We start from the raw sequence: 22,023 nt of genomic DNA, 5'->3' as shown, positions 1-22,023 counted from the left end.
ATCCAGTGTTACCGCAAGCTGCGGCACAGGTCGCAGTCGTGGCTCTGGTGTTGCTGTGGCTGTGGTGTAAGCTGGCAGCTGCAGCTCCGATTCGCCCCTTAGCCTGGGACCTTGCACATCCTGCAGGGCAGAATATTCCCATATGGGCTTTTCTGGTTGCTGGAAGAGGGTTGGGTTTCTCTCGTTTTTCCCTAGCAAAAGCAAGAACTTTAGTGTGAAGGGCACTGAGCAGGCGTGTAGCCAGGTCTCAGGAGGAAGGGTGTTCTCTCCACGCCGTCTTTGCTTCCCTGTGCCATCTGCTTCATCGTTGTCCTCAGTTGATGGACCAGACCAGTTCTGGCGCCACAGCCACATGCTGGCAGATGTCTGCACGCAGCTCTCAAGTCCCCATCCAAGAGCTCCCCTGGGGAAGTCAGAACAGGCAGGTTACCTTGTACAAACAGGGCTGCCAGGAGGCCACCTGGGGATGCGGCTGGACTCACTGAAGGGCTCCTTGTCAGCGAGGCAGGCCCTGTCCTCCCCTTCGCCCCACCATCTCTGTTCCCCACCAGTTCCCCTCCCTGCTCTTCCAGATTTGCTTTGCACGAGCCCAGCCCGTGGCGTTCAGAGCAAGGGCAGACCTTGAGGAGGGCAGACCTTGAGGGGCAGCAGATCCCCTCAACAAATTTGTTCCTGCTTTGGTTTTCAATGTTGGGTGATCATGGTGGGTTTTGTGGGTTTTTTTTGTCTTTTTTTGGGCCGTACCCACGGCATATGGAGGTTCCCAGGCTAGGGGTCTAATCGGAGCCACAGCTGCCGGCCTACACCAGAGTCATAGCCACAGCACCATCAGATCCGAGCCATGTTTGCGACCTACACCACAGTTTACGGCAACGCTGGATCCTTAACCCACTGAGCAAGGCCAGGGATTGAACCCAAAACCTCATGGTTCCTAGTCGGATTTGTTTCTGCTGAGCCACAACGGGAACTCCCTGAGTGATCACGTTTTATTTTGTTCTCTTTCAGCTCCCCCTTCTCCTGATGGATCCCCTAATATTACATCTGTCAGTCACAATTCGGTAAAGGTCAAATTCAGCGGGTTTGAAGCCAGCCATGGACCCATCAAAGCCTATGCTGTCATTCTTACCACTGGGGAAGGTAAGGAGGGGTCATTGTGGATTAAACAAGCCACAGGCCCCATGTCTGTGCCCACTGTAGCACATTAGTGAGACAGATACACATCTGCTTTTACACTGTGGCCCCCAGGGTAGGCCATTTGCCTGGTGAGCTGGATTCGAGGTTGACAGACTTTCTGTAAAGGGCCAGATAGCAAGCATGCTAAGCTTTGCAGGCCCTACAATCTCCTCAGCTATGCAGCTCTGCTGTCGTGGCGTGAAAGCCGCAGTGGAAGATGTGAAAAGATGAGCATGACTCTTTCACTATTTACCAAAATGGGTGGCTGGCTGGATGTGGCCTGTGGCTGTGAAGTACTTAGCTCTGATCTAGGAACTCTTGCAGCACAGGGTCTTTTGGGTGGCAGAATATTAGTTGAAGTGACCTTGGTCTAACACACACACACACGAATCATTCTTAAAGGGTGACTTTATCTTGGAAGAAAAAGGGAAAAGAGAGCTCTGCATTTGCAGTGGAACTTAAAAAGAGCATCGCCATAGCTGAGAGAGGACGTGGGTTAAATGCTGCTTTTCCTTAAAGGGCTTCGTGGCATTCCTTGGAAGCGAGAAGGGAGTGGTTCAAGGGTGACTTTGTTAGCTGTGTGGGGGTGCTTTGCCCAATTCCTGGGTTTAAAGGGCCAAATTTGGCTATTTTTGGTGATTCTTTTTGTTTGTTTGTTTTCATTTTTGTCTTTTTAGGGCTGCATCTGTGGCATATGGAGGTTCCCAGGCTAGGAGTCTAATCGGAGGTGTAGCTGCCGGCCTCTGCCACAGCCGCAGCAATGCAGGGTCTGAGCCAGTCTGTGACCTATGCCACAGCTCACGCCGGATCCTTAACCCACTGAGTGAGGCCAGGGATTGAACCTGCAACGTCATGGTTCCTAGTTGGATTCGTTTCTGCTGTGCCACAATGGGAACTCCCTTTTTGGTTATTTTTTAACTGTGAATAATTCAGTGACCCCTGTGCCCATTTGCTCAGCCTGTGATGCTGCCCTCATCTCCTCAAGGAAGGTTGAGACCACCACACTGTCAAGGGTGCAGGGGTCGGGGAAGATAAGGGATTTGCTGGTGTCGAAAACCTGTGGCAAAATTTCTTTTTAAATTTTATTGGCGTATAGTTGACTTAAAATGTTGTATTAGGTTCAGGTGTATTTAGCAAAGTGACTCAGTTACGCACACACACACACCCATTCTTTTTTCCCATATAGCTTATTATAAACTATTGAGTAGATTTCAAAGAGAGACCTTGCAATTTCTCTCACTTTTTCTGTCTCTTGTGTTGGGTCTGTTTCAAACACCTGGTCGTTTTGCCGTGGGGGTTTTCAGCAGGTCCCAAGCTCAGACCTTTGCTGAACGAGGGAGAGGATATTGTGTAGTGACCAGTCTGATCACTACCAGCCTGGGATGGGGGAGACCTCACGCTCTCTGTCTGATGATCTGGGTTAGAAACACGACTCCACCACGTAGGCAGTGTGGCTTTGGGCCCAGGTCTTTTTAGCTCTCTGTACCTTCCTTTTCCCATCTGTAAAAAGGGGGTAGTCAGCCTGTGTGATGAGATTATCATGGGGATTAAATCAGTTCAGTAAGTAAAGCAGTCAGACCTTACTATAAGGAAAACCTGGCAGAGCGAGCGTTTGTGAGAAGTGGCGGCTGTCACCACCATCACCCCGTGCCAAGGTCCTTATTGAGATATGCAGTCACTTCCTTAGGCCTTTCCTTCTGTGTGCCTTTCTCAGCTGTTCACCCGTCGGCAGATGTTTTGAGATACACCTACGAAGATTTCAAAAAGGGGACCTCGGACACTTATGTGACATACCTCATAACAACAGAAGAACAGAAACGTTCTCAGGGCTTGTCTGAAGTCTTGAAATATGAAATCAACGTTGGAAATGAATCCACCACACATGGCTATTACAATGGGAAGCTGGAACCTCTGGGCTCCTATCGGTAACGCCTTGTGGTTCTTGCTGTTTGGAGGCTGGGCTGCATGCGCGCCAAGCTTTGCATGCTTGGGGCATCAGACACATCTCAGCCGCCTCTTTTTTGTCTTGTCACCCCCCACAGGGCTTGTGTGGCCGGCTTCACCAATATCACCTTCAACCCTCACAGCGATGGACTCATAGACGGGAATGAGAGTTATGTGTCCTTCAGCCGCTATTCAGATGCTGTTTTCTTGCCCCAGGACCCAGGTAGGGAAGCAACAGTGTGCTTAGCAATTCACTGAGGTTTTGCTTCCTGTGTCCACAGAAGGATAGGTGTCTGCATGCTCTCCTGGGGCCCCGGGAGGGTTGGAGAAGCTGAGATGTCACTCGGCCATCAGGCCCCAGCTCAGCCTCCTCTTCTAAGGTCCCTGAAGCTCCCGCCTACCACACTCCCTTCTCTGAAGGCCGGTAGCATTTTCAATCGGCAAACACTTTTTGGTCCTTTTTTCCCAGGGTAGTCATTTGTGTGCCCATGTGCCAGACACACATGTGACGTTCAGCGCTTGGGACCCTTGAATGCTGGAATCAGAGGGAGCCGTGGAAATCGCCTTGTCCAACCCCCATTTTAGAAATGAGAGTTAAGGCCCAGAGAGGGCCAGTGACTTGCCCAGGGTTGCACATTACTTGAGAGGCAGGCCTGATATTCTGGGCTTGGACTCCCTGTCAAGTGCGCCTGTCCTTTATCACACAGAGTGAAGTGATTTAGGAACTTCAAGGACCCAAGGTGGGGAGTGTCCTTCCCCTGCCTTCCGGCCAGAGACAGACAGACCCACCTGTTTTGTGAGTCTGTCTGGTTTCCACACGTGGTAGTTGTTGGCTTCAGGAAAGAAGCCCCAGAAGCAGAGTTCAGGGAGTCCCCACACCTTCCCCCGCAAACACATGGGTTTATGTCACCAGAGCATGTGCTGCCGTGACCTCTGCACCTCTGCGGCTGGTAGTCTCAAAAAGCCAGCGGTGGAACAGCTGGTCTAAGGGTTTTCGAACGTTGGTCACTCTGCCACACTTCCTGAGATACTCCCCGCGCCCACGCCAGCCTCAATCAGGGCATTGCTGCCTGGTTTTCTATTTTACACATGGGCTCCTGCACACAGTGACATTTGAGGAAAGTCAGTGGGGAAGAACAACCTGAAAGGCACTGTGAGCCTAGTTTGCAGTGGAGAGGAACAGTTGACTCTGTCAAGACCCTCCAGTTCATGGGGACCCACTCCCAAAGGCCGAGGCTAGTTTTATATGCAGAGCTGTTTACGTCTCCTCTGTGTCCTCCCCCCCACCCCCCCTTGACCCGTTGTTTGCGAACCCCTCCTGAAGCGCCTTCCATTTGGCCTTTCCCCAGGTGTCATCTGTGGAGCAGTTTTTGGATGTATCTTTGGTGCTCTGGTGATCGTGGCCGTGGGAGGTTTCATCTTCTGGAGGAAAAAAAGGTGACTCTTGCTTATGTTAATAATACCCTATGTTTATGTATTTATTCATTCATTTATTTCCGCTGCACCTGTGGCATATGAAATTTCCCAGGGTAGGGGTCGAATTGGAGCTGCACCTGCGGGCCTGTACCACGGCCACAGCAACGCTGGATCCGAGTCGTGTCTTTGACCTGTGCTGCAGCTTGAGGTGACACTGGATCCTTAGCCCACAGAGCGAGGCCAGGGATTGAACCCCCATCGTCACAGACACCATGTTGGGTTCTTAACCTGCTGAGCCACAACGGGAACTCCTAATACCCTGCTTTTCAAGGGAGCTTTGTATTGTAGATAATCAGATATTCACTCGGATGGATGAGGTGGGATAATGAGCCCCCAGGTCCCCGTCATCCAGAGTCGTCACCGTCTTAGTTCATTTCACCCCTCGAGCTGGAGGATTTTAAAGCCTCAGGTCGTGGGAAGCACTGCAGCAGAAGGTGCTGCTTTCAGATGGCTGTTCTAGTTCACCAGTCAGTGTTGAGAGCTTCCGTTTTAGAGTTAGCTAAGCTTGAACACAGCGTCCGTCTCTGACCAGCTTTGAGGACGCTTGGCCTTCATATCTTTGATAACCTGTGATACAGGGAAGGTAACAGTGCCTAACTCTTGATGCTCAGGGGGCATTAAATAAACTGCTTCTGGAGTTCCCGTCGTGGGGCAGTGGTTAATGAATCCGACTAGGAACCATGAGGTTGCGGGTTCGATCCCTGCCCTTGCTCAGTGGGTTAACGGTCCAGCGTTGCCGTGAGCTGTGGTGTAGGTTGTAGACGCGGCTCGGATCCCGTGTTGCTGTGGCTCTGGCGTAGGCTAGTGGCTATAGCTCCGATTAGACCCCTAGCCTGGGAACCTCCATATGCTGCAGGAGCAGCCCAAGAAATGGCAAAAAGACAAAAGAAAAAAAAAAAAGTGCTTCTTCGGCAGTGTGTTGGTACTTTGTACGCTAGTATTATTTTTTCAGTACAGTTACCCTTTCGGGTAGTTAAATAGGAAAAGAGTACGTTTTGAGCACTGACTGTGTGCCTGGACTTGGGCTTTCCGTGAATTCTCCCGTGCATGAGGCTCCGTGAAGCAGGTCTTAGATGCTGAGTGTCGGAGGTGTGGAAATGGACTTGAACCTAGCTTTTGTCTTCACTGCACACCCTCTTGCCTGACCGTATAGTGTGTGAAGCCTCTGTATCAGCTGGGATTTATTTGCTGTCATCGGGTGCTGCCAGCCAGGGTGTTTCATCCCGGCACAGGGTTTCTAATGCCCGGTCTTCTGCTGCCACCTTGCTCTCAAGGGTTGACAGGCAGTGCCTGTGTTCCAACTTTTTGCATTAGATTCTGCTTATTTTTATTTTTGTTTTTTAGTTTTGGTGAGGGAGGAGTCAAATGCAGCTTTACTGTTTCTTGCTAAAATAAAAGTTATACCAAAAAAAAAAAAAAAAACTACACAAAAGAAAAAAATCATGCAAAAAAGAAAAAAAGAGTTATACATGCTTATGCCAAGAAAAAAAGAAAAAAGAGCAAAGACGTAATCCATAATCACACCCATACAAAACCACTCTTAACGTGATTACACACCTCACACAATTCCACACATGCACACTCTCGAACAGAATCATAATAGACATATTGTTTTCAACCACTTTCCGGATGTTTTCATTTTTTCCCCCTTTTTGTTGTTGTTGTTGGCTTTTAATTTTTCTGCCACAGTTCCTTGTCCTTGTGCCTAAATCTTTGGGCACATTCCTGACTATTCTCTGAGGCTAAATTCAAAGCTGAGTAGTTGTTGGGTCAGTGGGTATGTGTGTTTCAACTTTGATGCATACAGTGAAATTGCTCTCCAGAAAGTTTTTTTTTTCTTTTTTTCAACACCAGTAAGAGATTTAGGTAGTAATACAGGAGGGTACCTGGTGCCCCGTTACTTGCCAACACTGGATATATTTTCTAGTTTATTCCATTAACTTTATCAGAAAGGCTTTCTCAAAACAAAACAAAACCCCTAAAATCAGAGGACAAAAGAACGAGTCTGGCTTTACAGTAGGGCGATGCTGCTGATAGGAATTTACCCATAAAATTCCTCCAAGTTGCTTGAGTAAGAAGTTTCTTCGATGCTTTTAGATGGTGTAAAAGAGAGTAAATTATAGGCTTATAATCAGCATTTGCTGCTTAGACCGTTAAGCTTAGTGTTTGTGAATAGGATCTAATGCTGTTGATGAACAAATGCCCAGGGAAAAAGGAGTTTATAATTGCACGAAGGGGACAGCGTTAACCTGCTTGATCTAATGGGTCTTTTTTTCCTTTCAAAACAGGAAAGATGCAAAGAACAATGAAGTGTCCTTTTCTCAGATTAAGTAAGTCTTCAGAGTTATGAGCTTTGAGACATTTAATCCCTCAATCTGTTCAGTGGCTGTTTTGAAAAAAAATTTTTTTTTAAGTTGGTGGAAACTGTTAGGATTTTTCTTAACACGTTTGGCACTGATCATCCAGAAGTTCTTAGTAGCCCTGATGTTCTGCAGGGAACCTGTGTTTACTCGCCTCCTGAAGTTCGTTTCCTTGCCCTGTTCTAGGCAAGTAGAACCGCACATGCCAGATTCTTCCATTTAAAAAATATATTTTGTGATTTTAAAAAGGTGGTTATCAAGATCTAGGAGGAACGAACATGCTCAAATCATGAAGCCAGTCAGTTATGTAATTGGGTCAAGAAGTCAGATTTCCTGATTGACGGTTCAGTGCTTTGTGAATACATTATAGTGACCCCCCCCCGCCCCCCAATTATATTACAGTTTTTCTTCTTTGGGGAAGATGTTTACTATCATCTCCACGGTCATGGTTGAGTCATTTTTTTCTAATTTCTTTTTTTTCCCTTTCCTTTTCCTTTTCTTTCCTTTTCAATGATGAAGACCTAAAAAGTGAGTAATGTCTTTGCTTTTTAAAAAATAACTAGTATTTTTCTCTTTTGAGCGCAAACTCGGTTGAATGCCCCCCAAAAAAAACAAACAAAAAAAATCCTCTTTTGTCTTCCTAGATCCAAGTTAATCAAAGTAGAAAATTTTGAGGCCTACTTTAAGAAACAGCAAGCTGACTCCAACTGCGGGTTTGCAGAGGAATACGAAGTACGTGGTTGGAAACGATGCCTTTTTCATTGCTTTGTGTTCTTCCTGAGAGCTGGGAAACCGCCTGTTTCTGTTTTATGGTAGAGGTTTGGGTAAGAGGTGACCCTCTTGGAGGAAAGAGAGAAGCTCTTGCATGTCACCTGGGAGCCCCGGAAAGTTCTTGAGGAAGGACCCCTCCGTGCTTCCTCCAGCTTCTGGAAGCCCGAGGCATTCTGTGGCTGCGTAACCCCATTGCCTGCCTCCATTTCCACCTGCCTCCCCCCTATGCCTACATGTCCGTATCTCCGTGTCTCTTCTCTCATAAAGACATCAGTGATGCTGGATGCTGGTCTGGCCTCACCTTAGCTCAGTTACATCTGCTGAAGCTGTAATTTCCCATAAGATTGCATTCACAGGTATAGGGGGCTAGAACGTCTCCATAGCTTTTTGGAGGATGCAGTGTTAGCCGTAAGCTCTCTGCACCCCCACCTTGTTCTGCAGTATAAATACTATTTGAACTCTGAGTAAACAAGCAGCCCCTATATTCTGTTTTCAGGATCTGAAGATTGTTGGAATTAATTTACCTAAATACGCAGCTGAACTGGCCGAGAATAGAGGAAAGAATCGCTATAATAATGTTCTGCCCTGTAAGTTTTTCCCCACATCATCTTCCCTTTTCCCATCCCTGGCATCTCATCTCTAGGAGTAGAGGGGAGAGGAATCTGAATACTCACTGGCCACTTCCACGGCCATTCACTAGTTACCTACTCTGCTCAGCACTGTCGTTGGGCATAAGCCATTGAATTCCATCCTCACAATAACCTTATAAAGTTGGTAGGAGGACATTCACCTTGCACATGAGGAATATGAGGCACAGAGGGCTAAGTGAATTGTCCGAAGTCACACAGGTCATCATGGTGCGACCAGACTTGGACCAGGTCCCTCAGTTTCACTCAGGGAAAAAGCCAGAGTCTGTGCTTTGACTTCTTTTATGCTCACAACCTCTTGATTTCAGTTATTGTAGTTCTGGATCTAATGGGACCAGGAGGAAGACAGTAGGGGAGTGAATTTTCTGCTTGTCCTGACCCGTCTCTCATTGGCTGAGTACATTTCACGGCTAAATATGAACTACATTTCAATTCATTCTTTTGTTTGTTTGATTTTTTTTTTTTTTTTTTTTTTTTTTTTTGCTTTTTAGGGCCACACTCTTGACATGTCGAAGTTCCCAGGCTAAGGGTTGAATGGGAGCTACAGCCGCTGGCCTACGCCACAGCCACAGCCATAGCCACATGGCATCTGAACCACATCTGTGACCTACACCACAGCTTATGGCAATGCTGGATCCCCAACCCACCAAGGGAGGCCAGGGATGGAACCCATATCCTCATGGATCCTAGTTGGGTTCGTTAACCACTGAGCCATGAAGGGAACTCCTATTTTGATTCATTCTTGCTTTTGAGAATTAATAATATCTGTACCTCATCGGTAGGGATAACAGCATGGTAAGTTTAAAATGAGAATTTTTTATTCATCATCCCTTAAGATGAAGTATAAACCTTTCTCCATTGAGAGTTTTTTTTTGTGGGAGTTCCCTAGTGGCCTAGTGGCTAAGGATCCAGCATTGTCACTGCTGTGGCTTGAGTTTGATCCCTGGCTTACTAACCTGCACGCCATGGGCGAGACCACAAAAAAGAAAAAGAAAGAAGAACTTCATGGTCCCTTTTTTGGGTGGCAGTTAGGGCACAGAAAGAAGTGTCAGTAGATTGAAGCTACATTTTGATTTATTGCTTTACTGATAATTTCTATGTCAGGACATTCAGTGACATTGTCTGTTTTACCTGAAACTGCGTTTTTCTTTTCTGGCCTAAAATGTTAACTTCTGTTTAGATAAAGGATTTTCTAGCTCCTACCTTCTTTCTGCTCATCCCCACCCCCACCCCTGCCCCTGTGTTGACATTGGACAGTGACTCATGTTCTGAAAGAAATGCTCTTATAACTAGGCCGGTGAGACCTGCCTCGGTGCTGCCCTTCCTGGGTTAACTCACTCGGGATGATTGGCCTGTTCTTGTGAATGTCTGTGGAGCTTTTCAGATCCAGAGTTTGGCTATTGTTTTTATCAGGAAGGTTTTAGGCTGAAACTCATGTTGGTAACCGGGTTTAGAATTGTTTCATTATTTTGCCCAGGGGAAGGTGGGCTAGTGGGTAGTCAGAGACAGGGAGATGTCGCCCCTCCTGACATTTGAATTTAGGGATATTATTTCATTTCTGGGGTTAGACAAGTTAGTGCGTTTTTTGAGATGACAGTATGTAGGAAAAATGAGAATTTTATGTTTTAGATCCTTCCACTTACAGTAGCCGTAGACATTCAGTTTATTCTTGCATTTGGGACTGTCTTCCTATAACAACTTTTTTATGAGAATAGCAGAGGTGTGAGAAACTTAACCTGAGTGTCTATCTACCCTGCCATAGTGGCAGGGGAACTGGATTTAAATTCTGACTGCCATTCCCCAGATGAATGCGCTTGTAGAAATCACTCCATCTCAGAGTTCCCACTGTGGTACAGTGGGTTAAGGATCGGGTGTTGCTACAGCTGTGGCATAGGTCACAGTTGTGGCTCAGATTCAATCCCTGGCCTGGGACCTTCTCATGCCACGGATGTGGCCAAGAAAAAAAAAATCGCTTGCTCTCTCTGATCCTCAGTTTCCTCATCTGCAAAATGGACACAGAAGCTTGTATGGGGGGGTGGTTATAACTAACATGGCTGAGGGCGTTCCCGGGCTCATGCCACACAGCCAAGGATGGTTATAACTGGTTTCATCTGAGAAGGCAGACTGGCATGGGTAAGAGCTTGGGCCCCAGTGCCAGGCTGCCCGGTTGGAACCCAGACTTTGCCACTTACTAGCTCTGCCAGTTGATCATGTAACTTCTTTGTGCTGCAGTCCCATCTGCTGAGAGTGACAATGAAATAAGGTCGTGTAGGTAAAATGCCGAGCCACGCACCTTCGAGATATTTGGTACTTCTTTTTCTCTCTTGGGTGCAACTCACCTTACCCAGTTGCCTCTCTTCTAATGTGGAACTTTTTTCCTTGGACTGTCGCAGATGATACGTCCCGTGTCAAACTTTCAGTCCAGACCCATTCAGCTGATGACTACATCAACGCCAACTACATGCCTGTAAGTGGGGAGAGGGTCTCGTGGCGCTGGCTGGCTGGGAGGACGTCCTCAGAGCCCTTCTTGCTGCCTCCTTGAGACTGAAATGTGCGCCTTTCCATTTTGTAGGGCTACCATTCCAAGAGGGATTTCATTGCCACACAAGGACCTTTACCCAACACTTTGAAGGATTTTTGGCGAATGGTTTGGGAGAAAAATGTCTATGCTATTGTCATGTTAACCAAATGTGTTGAACAGGGAAGGGTAAGTATCTTTACTTTTTATTATTATTCAGTTCAATTCATTCATTCATATGTACTGTGATTTGAGGATACGTTTTTTTGTTTTTTTGAGGATAAGTATTTTAAAAAACATTCTTCTCCGGAAAACAAACAAACAAAAAACTCCTCCAAACATTAGTACCTCTCTTCCTAGAAATGTGTTTTCTTTTTTATCTCTAAGAAGCAAATTTTTATTTTAATTTTTTTTTTGCTTTTTAGGGCTGCACCCGCGGCATATGGAGGTTGCCAGGCTAGGGGTCGAATCTGAGCTGTAGCTGCTGGCCTACACCACAGCCACAGCAACGTGGGATCCAAGCCGTGTCTGTGACCTACACCACAGCTCATGGTAATGCCAGATTCTTAACCCACTGAGCGAGGCCAGGGATTGAACCCGCGTCCTCATGGATGTTAGCTGGATTCATTTCTGCTGTGCTGCAACGGGAACTCCCAAAGAAGTCTATGTTATCATTACGTTCCTTTGTGGGCAGAGAGTGGTCCTCTCTCTTCATTAAGTCGCTGCTGCTGGAGTAAATGGCAGGGGTTGAGTTAAGTGCAGAGGAAGAACTTGTGTGCAGCCCTGTCCTTCATCAGCTCTGTGATGGGTGCAAGCAACCAGCTTCACCTGTGAGATGACCAATTTGACCATCTCATTGATTTTCAAACTTAGTTTTAACATCAGGACCCTTTATGCAAACTTTCAGGCATATTCCCAGATAAGTCTCAGCAGTTTCCTCTCCCCTGTGATGGCCTGGAATCCCTGTACTCCCGCCCCCCACCCTGACCCTTTTCATCCAGGATGAGATTTCTTTTAGTAATAGAATCCCCCATTTCCATAGTGGATCAAAGGAGAATTGAAAAACCTGGGCGAAATTCAGAAAGTCTCTGCCTGAGGCATTGGATATAATGTGCTCTCTGAATCTTTTCATGTAGGTTCAATACTTGAAGAACAGGACAGGAATCCCTAAACCGGTGGTTCTGAAACTAAGGAGTGCATCAGAATCACCTTGAAAGTGGTTCTGCAAAAAGACCAAAAAAAAAAAAAAAAAAAGAAGAGTTCCCGTCATGATGCAGTGGTTAACAAATCCGACTAGGAACCATGAGGTTGCGGGTTCGGTCCCTGCCCTTGCTCAGTGGGTTAAGAATCTGGCGTTGCCGTGAGCTGTGGTGTAGGTTGCAGACGTGGCTTGGATCCAGTTGCTGTGGCTCTGTGTAGGCCAGAAGCTACAGCTCCGGTTAGACCCCTAGCCTGGGAATCTCCATATGCCACGGGAGCCGCCCAAGAAATGGCAAAAAGACATAAATAAATAAATAAATAAAAATAAAAAGAAAGTGGTTCTGCCTCTGAGTTTCTAGTTCAGAGGGCCCGTGGAGGAGCCCAGAGTTGCATTTCTGACAATGCTCAGGGCTGCTGCGCCTGCGGCTCCAGGGTGCACACTTGGAATGGCACCCCGGGGTGGAAGGAGAATCTGTCAGGCATCGCTTCTTTCAATGGTCCTCCCCCGCCTCCCCATTTTAATCTAACAGAGGTTTATCCAACTCCCAAGTATGTGTAAAGTCCTGGGCTAGGGGTTGGGGAAGGTAGCAAAGAAAGTAAGAGGTGATGCCCCATCATCTTAGCTGTGATATAGAAGGTTGGCTTCAGCATCTCCTTCTTGCATTAGAACAGGGTTGTTATGCAAACAAAAGGCCACTGATTATGAATACAAAGAAATGTTATGGTGCCATTGAGCTTGGGGCCTTAAACACGGAACATTCTCATGTATCTGTTCGCCCAATGAAAAGGACATATTAAATTAACAGAGAACAAGAAGACTAATTTAGATGGGCCCTTGTTCGCCATTAGTCAGAAGAGAAGAGAGTGTTACTGACTCTGGGGGAAAGGAGAAGGGAGCCAGTGTGTTTTCTGCCTAGATGCTCCATGTATGTTGTTTTTTCCCTGTAACAACCCTGTGAGGGAAGCTGAGGCTCAGAGTTTAAGAACTTGCCCACAAGGGAGCAAAATAAATCCAGTTGGTAGATGACCAACCTGGGCAAAAACTCCATGTCAGTGTATGTCCCAGTCCTGTGTTCTTTCTTGGAACAGTGGTCCAGAAACCAGGTTTTTTTTTGGCCATGCCCATGATATGCAGAAGTTCCTGGGCCAGGGATGGAACCCATGCAACAGCAGTGACAGTGTGGGATCCTTAATCACTAGGGCCTCTAGGGAGCTCCCAGAAACCCAGATCTTTAAAAAAATACGGATTCTTGGGCCAAAGTCAGCATCTCTGGAGGTGGGAAACCAGCATCTGTTTTTAAAGCAAAATAAACCTCCCATTTTTTTTTTTTTAAGTCAATTACCAAATGGGGATTCAGATATTTTCAGAGAGCAGTTGTTTCCTGATTTTTATTTCTGTTCACATCTGCCCACTGACTTTATAAAAAATCAAAGACCTGCAAATGATTTATTCTGGTTCTCTTTATTGGTGTGTATGTATTGCCATTAGTGTGTATCTAAAAGTATTGGGGAAAGTTCTTGTTTCTTCTAGTTGCTTAGGGTTATGGGTCAGTTGGAGAAGTTGTTCGGTGAGCAGTTAGTGGAATGGCTACTATAGGGCCTTGGGAGGGACTGGATGGGCACAGCATCGCCTGTGGAGGAACAGCCTCTGCTTAGCTGTAAATCAGTTTTCTTGCAGAAATGGGGGCTTCGTGTTGGCCAGATCTTCTGATCTTTCAAGAAAAGCCAGAAATCTAGATTTTTGTGAGAAAACTCCCAAACTTAAAAGAGTTGGCAGGAATCATAAATTAAAAACAAAACAAAACAAAACTCAAAATTCCAAGAGTCAGAACCCAACTAAGGGATAGACTCAGACCCTGGTGCTGGTTTTCAACATCTGATCTCCCCTGAGAGGCTTTACTGATGGATGGCAGATGGTGTGATCTGAGTCTTTGCGTAAAAATGCAATTTTATTTTTTTCAGTCTTTATTTTTTAAATTTTTATGAAAAAATTTTTCACTATCGTTGATTCACAATGTTCCGTCAATTTCTGCTGTTCAGCAAAGTGACCCAGTCATACGATTTTATTCTAGACGAAATGTGAGGAGTACTGGCCCTCCAAGCAGGCTCAGGACTACGGGGACATAACTGTGGCAATGACGTCAGAGATTGTCCTTCCAGAATGGACCATCAGAGACTTCACAGTGAAAAATGTAAGTTAGAGGTCAAGATGGATAGATCTCGTAGTAAATTAACATACATGAACTTGGGGGTGAGACTTTTTAGGGTGACATTAACCCATTTTTTTAATGCATGATAAAAATATTTTTGCTTTCTTCTTTACAGAATTGAACAATCCATATGTGCATATCCTCTAAGGCAACCTGTTAGCGTTTCTTCCTCCCTCCCCTCATCTTCCATCCTTCCAATTAACGTGTAATTAATTACGCTTTACTTTCTTAGGGAAAACTGCCCGTTATTCTTTTTTTTTTTCTTTTTTTCTTTTTACAGCTATACCTGTGGCAGATGGATGTTCCCAGGCTAGGGGGCAAATCAGAGCTGCGGCTGCTGGTCTGTACCACAGCCACACTAGATCTGAGCTGCATCCGTGACCTATGTCACAGCTTAGGGCAATGTCAGATCCTTAATCCACTGATTGAGGCCAAGGATCGAACCCACATCCTTGTGGATACTAGTTGGCTTCTTAACCCCCTGAGCCATAGTAGTAACTCCTTCATGTTGTTTTTAAATAAAATGAATCTTAAGAGCATGACTCAGCATCTATGACTCCTTTTCTGCCATTTACAAATGGCCATCAGGGGTGGCCATTTGCTGTTGAGAGCAATTTATAATGACAGTTACAATAGTAGGATTCCAGGGCATATGCATGTGGCCTTCTCCCTAAAAGTTAGAAAACAAATCCAATTAAATTCTGTAGGCATTCTAAGAAGTCAGTTTATGTGTCCTTTTTATTTTATTTTATTTTATTTATTTATTTTTTTTTGTCTTTTGTCTTTTTGTCTGTTGTTGTTGTTGTTGTTGTTGCTATTTCTTGGGCCGCTCCTGCGGCATATGGAGGTTCCCAGGCTAGGGGTTGAATCGGAGCTGTAGCCACCGGCCTACGCCAGAGCCACAGCAACGCGGGATCCGAGCCGCGTCTGCAACCTACACCACAGCTCACGGCAACGCCGGATCGTTAACCCACTGAGCAAGGGCAGGGACCGAACCCGCAACCTCATGGTTCCTAGTCGGATTCGTTAACCACTGCGCCACGACGGGAACTCCTGTCCTTTTTATTTTTTTAAGGGTGTTTAAAAATAGACGCAGTGTCCTGAGTCCTTTCGATATCTTTTAATGGCCAGGCAAATTAGTATAACCCTCGGCAGTTTATAGCAAAGGCATAAAAATGTCCATTCCTCTTTGATCTGGTGGTTCCACGTTTGAGAATCTGTCCTCAAGAAATAATCTGAAATAGAGCAGAAACCATTATGAATCTGCACGTTATTTATAATGGAGGGGAAATTTGGAGACCATGCAAATATCTAGCTTTTGGAGAGTGAATAACTAAACTGTAGGTTGTCTAGTCACTGCCGTTATTCAGCTATTAGAAATGATATCATAATTACCAGGAGAAGATACAGTGTAATTAAGTGAAACATAATAGGGGAAATTTTATGCACATTATGAAGAGTACATAAAAGAAAAGCCTAGAGATTAGATTCAGTGGAATTTAATCTTAGGAGGGGTTGGTGGGTTGGGTTCTAGTTTATCAGAATTATCCTTGAAGATTTCCTAAGTCATTTCATATTACACTGATGTACTCTATTACCCCTTTACTCATTGCTGTGTCTTAAAGGCTCTGGCTTTGACTAATATTTATTTCAATTCCTTCTCTGGAGATGCTGTCAGAGCAGTTAATTGTGCACTGAATGGGCCACGTAAATGATCCAACTCACAGTCACTGAGAAATCCTGAAAATGTCATGCTTATTTCTATAGCTTTCACCCAGCAGACTGGCTTATCCTTGGTTGCTTTCACTGTGTGGGGTTTGCTCTTGTGCAGGGAAATCATGAGTGGAATTGCCTACCTCCTTAAAAAAAAATTGTTTTTAGATTAACTAAACTCTAGACTCTATTCTAATTTCTCCTTTTCCCACTAAAACCCTTTCCTGTTCAGGATCCAATCCAGGATACCACACAGCATTTAGTAAAATAGTATTAGTATTATTTTTGTCTTTTTAGGGCCTTGGTGTATGGAGGTGTCCAAGCTAGGGGTCTAATCGGAGCTGTAGCTGCCAGCCTTCACCAGAGCCACGGCAACACGGGATCCAAGCTGAGTCTGTGACCTACACCACAGCTCATGGCAACGCCGGATCCTTAACACAGTGAGAGAGGCCAGGGATTGAACCTATGTCCTGATGAATACTAGTCAGATTCATTTCTGCTGAGCCACGATGGGAACTCCTAAAATATTATTTTTAATTACATAAAATATATACAAATATATTTTCCCTTTAAAAAGTGGGGCCATAACTGATAGAGCTGAATATTTCCTTTGCCTGCCACCCCCAACCCGACCTTCTTTGCTCCTTTTCAGAGAGAATACTGAAAGTCTGAGCTCTCCCTGACTCTCTTCTTGTCTCTCATGGCTGGTTGCTACCTTTGGATGAATACTTTTTAGGGCCGCACCCTTAGCATATGGAGGTTCCCAGGCTAGGGGTCGAATTGGAGCTGCAGCTGCCAGCCTACACCACAGCCACGGCAATGCCGGATCCAAACTGCATCTGTGACCTACACTGCAGCTCGTAGCAATGCTGGATCCTTAATCCACTGAGTGGCGGCAGAATTGAACACTCATCCTTATGGATACTAGTCAGAGTTGTTACTGCTGAGCCACACTGGGAACTGGATGAGTGCTTTTGGTTAAATCTGTGATTATTACATTTGTACACGATGAGACTTCATAGTACCTCTTCCCTGACTGCCCTTCTGCCTTACTGTTTTCCACTTTTTTTGGGGCCATTCCCTTGGCCTTCAGAAGTTCCCAGGCCAGGGATTGAACCCATGCTGCAGCAGTAACTAGAGCCACAGAGGTGACAACACTAGGTTCTTAACTCACTGAGCCACAAGGGAACTCCATCCACATTTTGAATAATGTGAATGCACTGCTTTTGTGATATCTCTACATTTTTTAAAAATAAGTACACTTCAAGAGTGCCTCAGCAGGTTAAGAACCCAACTAATAGCTGTGAGGATGCAGGTTCGATCCCTGGTCTCACTCAGTGGGTTAAAGGATCTGACGTTGCCATGAGCTGTGGTATAGGTCACAGATGTGGTTTGGATGTGGCATTGCTGTGGCTGTAGTGTAGGCTGGCAGCTGCAGCTCTGATTCAACCCCTAGCCTGGGAATTTGCATATGCTGCAGGTATATCCCTTAAATAAAAAGAAAAAAAAACTTCAAAGGGTAGCTGTCATAAAGGAGATGGAAATGCCTGCAGCCCAGGTGACGTGAGGTCACTTCCCAGGTGTGGGGGTAATGAGTACAGGTGAATCAGGGACGGCACGGCCCACCGTGGGTGGAGTTCTGCTAATTAAAGGTATGCACTTTGGTCCATGGTAGGAAACCAGTCTGTGCATAACTAGCTCTGTTATAGTGAGGTCTGTATTCTCCTTTCTATTGTCTATCTGAAGTTGAAATAGATTTTTTGTGGGGGGAAGGGAGCCCTTTGTCAAACCCTTACAATTCTAAATGTTTATTTGGTGCTTACTAGTTGCTTAGTTATTAAATTCTTTGAAAGACGTGAATTATGAGGGAGTTCTTGCCCCAAAGGCCTTGATTATCTTAGTTGCATTTATGTAAATTCATTTTTGGTCAGTGACATTTCCAGGCAAGCTCAGGGATGGGGTTTATGAAGCTCTAAGGAGGTATAGGTATAAGAATATGGGTGCATGATTGGCAGGAGGCTGTGGGGGAAAGGGAAGATTCTAAACTCAAAATCAAAGGACAAGGGACTTTTGCCTCTGAGCTGAGTGTTAGAGAAGTTGGAAATTTTGCCCCCCCGCCTTTTGTGGGCACCTCACGGCATGTGGAAGTTCCTGGGCCAAGGATCAAACCTGTGCCACAGCTGTGACCTGAGCCACAGCAGTGACAATGCCTGATCCTTAACCTGCTGAGCCACCAGGGAGCTCTCTCCGTCTTCTTTAAAGGGGGATAACAAATCCTCCTGCTTGGCATATGATGAGGATTTGATGAGCACATCAAAATCCAGGCAAGCACTCTGAGCTGTTGTCCTAATGTACAGTTCTATTCGGTGGTCATCACCACTATGCTGGGCTGCCCTTCATCTGTCCTGTGCAGTGCAGCCTTCAGGTACTGCTGGATCCTGTTGCCTTTCTCTCTCAATCTCTCTTTTCTTGGCCTTTAGATTCAGACAAGTGAGAGTCACCCTCTGCGTCAGTTCCATTTCACCTCCTGGCCTGACCACGGGGTTCCCGACACCACTGACCTGCTCATCAATTTCCGGTACCTTGTTCGTGACTACATGAAACAGAGTCCTCCAGAGTCACCGATTCTGGTGCACTGCAGGTATGCAAATGGTGCTTCATGTCTGACAGATTTCAAACATAATTATAAATACGGGCACTTTTGGGAAAAAAAAAAAGCCTAGGAGGGAATGCTGTAGGTATTTACAAATTCAAGGAAGATTTGGCTAAGGGACCATGGATTTATTCCCTGAGTTTTGTTGCTTTAGAACAGGGGTTTACAAACTATATATACCCTGTGGGCCAGATCTGGTTGGCTGCCTGTATTTTTAGAAAACTTAATCTATTGAAATTGACTTCTTATTTATAGTATTTTCTTATAAAAGATTTCAACTTTACAAAAATATAGAAACTAACAACAATTTAGTAAAGCATAAACATGAGGCTGTATATTTTTCTTTTCGTTAATAGTACATTAAAATATAAAGTCTCTGAGTTCCTGTGTGACCCAGTGGAAACAAATCTGACTAGGAACCACGAGGTTGTGGGTTCGATCCCTGGCTTTGCTCAGTGGGTTAAGGATCCAGTGTTGCCGTGAGCTGTAGTGTGGGTCACAGACGTGGCTCAGATCCTTTGTTGCTGTGGCTGTAGTGTAGGCCAGCAGCTGTAGCTCTGATTAGACCCCTAGCCTGGGAACCTCCCATATGCCATGGGAGCGGCCCTAAAAAGAAAAAAGAAAAAAAATAAACAAATAAAATAAAATATAAAGTCTCTACTTACAAATCTCCTATCCCATTCTCCTTCCTACATAGTTGAAGTTGATCTGTATCATTCCTTTGCATGCTTTTTGTATTTTACTACATATGTATGATGAATGTATCTATGGCTTTATATGTCTTTTTACTACATAGGTATTTTGCTGCATATGTACGTATCTATGGCTTTAAATGGCTTTAAACTTTCACCAGATTTTATAATGTATACATCATTCTGCAGCCTGTTTTCTTTAGCATTTTTGTTTGCTGTTTAACAGTATTGAAATGCAAACTCTATTTGTTTATTTAAAAATGTTTTTTCAGTGTGCCATTGTGACTCCGTGGGTTAAGGATCTGGCACTGTCACTGCTGTGGCTTGGGTTGCAGCTGTGGCACAGGTTCAGTCCCTGGCCCAGGAACTTCTGTATGCCATGGGTGTGGATCCTCCCCCCCCCGCCCCATTTTCTTTCAACATACAAAAACTATACACACATGAATGCCTGCAACTTGATGAGCTTGGAGATGCACATACCCCTGTAAACCATCACCACAGTCTACTTGGGTGCCTGCTTTTATAAATAAAGTTTTATTGGAACATAGCCATGCCCATTTGTTTACATACTGTCTATTGTTACTTTCATGCTGCAATGGCAGAAAGAGTCCATTTTGGTCTGCAAAGCTAAAGCTATTTACTACCTGGCCCTTAACAGAAAAAGTTTGCCACTCCCTCCTCCAGAACAATAAGACATTAGCTTTGAAAAGAAAAGAATTAATTTCGGACAGAAGAAGGGAATAACTATGAAACTTGCCGTCCTCAATACGGTTGACAGTTTGAATGGGACTGAGATTCAAGAAGCCATAGTGAGGTGTTGTATTTGTGGCATTTGACGTGAAGGTAACTTTCGGACTTGGGCCCCAGTTCTAAGCTAGTACAGTCTGCCTTACTGAGGTTTCCATCGAGCCAATGGTTAGGGGTCCTGGACTGGACCCTTGATGCCTGATGGTGGAGGAGAACACGCTATGTGGACAAATGGGGAAATGGGAGTTTTGCAGGAGAAGTGACTCATGCTAACGTGCTCGCGTCCCCTTTCTTTCAGTGCTGGGGTGGGAAGGACAGGCACTTTCATTGCCATCGATCGTCTTATCTACCAGATAGAGAACGAGAACACTGTGGACGTGTACGGGATTGTGTACGACCTCCGAATGCACAGGCCTTTAATGGTGCAAACAGAGGTGAGTTCAGCATCGGTGTTTGACACTTCGCCCTTCGCGGCCATGTGTAAAAGCTTGCATCGTGTCGCACACTTGTGTTAAAATATCCCACGCTTTCAGATCTCTCTGGCTCTTGGCTCTGAGGTAGCACTGGATTTCTTGTGAGACCGTAAAGCCGTGTGGGGTTGGACTTCCCCGCGATACTGGATTCAGGGACGTAGTGGCACTGATAACACAGTGGAGCCACAAACCCAGATAGTATCAGGACCCTTCACCTTGCTGCCACTGACTCTCCGAATAATTGAAGCAAGTCCCTGATCTTTGGCTTCTGGGTTTTAAACTCACAAAACTGGTCTTTTCATTCCTCATTTCTAGGAAGGTCTGACTGTCCTTAAAATAAGTTAATGAGGAGTTCCCATTGTGGCTCAGTGGATACTGACTGGTGTCCATGAGGATGCAAGTTCAATCCCTGGCCTCGCTGAGTGAGTTAAGGATCCAGCATTGTTGCAAGCCGTGGTGTAGGTCACACGTGCAGCTTGAATCTGGCACTGCTGTGGCTGTGGTATAGGACTCATCTGCAGCTCAGATTCAACCCATAGCCTGGGAACTGCAGGTGCGGCCCTAAAAAAACCAAAATGAAATGGCCTTATCAAATATGAATGATCTGAAATAGCATAAAGCTGCTTTAAGCATTAATACTTCGGTAAATCCTCACTCCACCCTGTGGGTGTTAGAGAGGGTTAGTTATCATAGTTATGGGGGGATGGTGCCCAGTTGGGAACATGCACGCTTAATATCTACAGTGTTACCTGTATGAAACTCTTGGGTTTGGCTTTCCCTGAAATGTTCCTGATTTAACCAATATGTTCAAGGCATGGTCTCAGTAAGTGTTATCAGGAAATAGCCTTTCTCAAAGCTGGAGGTTGAGAATGTGCCTTGACCAGGCTGAGAGCAGAATATTCATCTTGTATCAGGCTGGTACCGTGTCCCAGTTTGGAACTCTGTGAATATGTGCTGTGTTTCTGAGTCCAGCAGAGAATATTCTAGAGACCTGGGTATACCGTGTGCCTTGGGGTGAGCTGTGTGACTGGGGTGGGAAGAGTGGAAATCATCTCCTGTGTTGGTTGGAAGACAGTTCTTTTTTTCTGTTATAAATAGAGTTGAAGTTCTCAGTCTTTTATCAGGTTTTGAGAAGCACAGAAATCTTATACCTGCATACAAATTTTCTTGTCCTCCCCCCCATTTTTTAATTGGCCATACCTATAGCATGCGGAAGTTCCAGGGCCAGGGATTGAACCTGTGCCACAGTAGTGACGATGCTGGATCCTTAACCCACTGAGCCACCAGGGAACTCCTTGTCCCTTTAAAAAAAATATTTTGAAAATAATATAAATTTAGGAGTTCCTGTTGTGGCTCAGCGGTAACAAACCTGACTAGTATCCATGAGGACTTGGGCTCAATCCCCGTCCTCCCTCACTGGGGTAAGGATCCAGCGTTGCCATGAGC

The 22,023-nt window shown here is 45.4% G+C and overlaps 1 protein-coding gene across 1 annotated transcript in view; it reads left to right on the top strand.

Annotated features, from left to right (window-relative positions):
- The window catches only part of PTPRJ (protein tyrosine phosphatase receptor type J), a 184,591-nt gene that overhangs the window by 156,853 nt on the left and 5,715 nt on the right, over positions 1 to 22,023 (top strand). Inside the window, exons 14-25 of the mRNA XM_085011671.1 lie at positions 1,006 to 1,137; positions 2,888 to 3,098; positions 3,216 to 3,340; positions 4,467 to 4,554; positions 6,882 to 6,923; positions 7,598 to 7,685; positions 8,221 to 8,311; positions 10,765 to 10,838; positions 10,944 to 11,078; positions 14,162 to 14,281; positions 18,493 to 18,653; positions 20,403 to 20,538. Coding sequence (XP_084867797.1) covers positions 1,006 to 1,137; positions 2,888 to 3,098; positions 3,216 to 3,340; positions 4,467 to 4,554; positions 6,882 to 6,923; positions 7,598 to 7,685; positions 8,221 to 8,311; positions 10,765 to 10,838; positions 10,944 to 11,078; positions 14,162 to 14,281; positions 18,493 to 18,653; positions 20,403 to 20,538 — 1,403 coding nt within the window. The remainder of the gene's footprint in view (positions 1 to 1,005; positions 1,138 to 2,887; positions 3,099 to 3,215; positions 3,341 to 4,466; positions 4,555 to 6,881; positions 6,924 to 7,597; positions 7,686 to 8,220; positions 8,312 to 10,764; positions 10,839 to 10,943; positions 11,079 to 14,161; positions 14,282 to 18,492; positions 18,654 to 20,402; positions 20,539 to 22,023) is intronic.

The sequence above is a fragment of the Sus scrofa genome, chromosome 2 (assembly GCF_054392235.1).
Source record: "Sus scrofa isolate SSC_HxYL_T2T_F1_AM1 chromosome 2, Sscrofa_HxYL_maternal_Yorkshire_Landrace_v2.0, whole genome shotgun sequence".
Taxonomy (NCBI): Eukaryota; Metazoa; Chordata; class Mammalia; order Artiodactyla; family Suidae; genus Sus; species Sus scrofa.
Note: the sequence above shows the minus strand (reverse complement) of the source record. Positions and strands in the feature narration are given on the sequence as shown.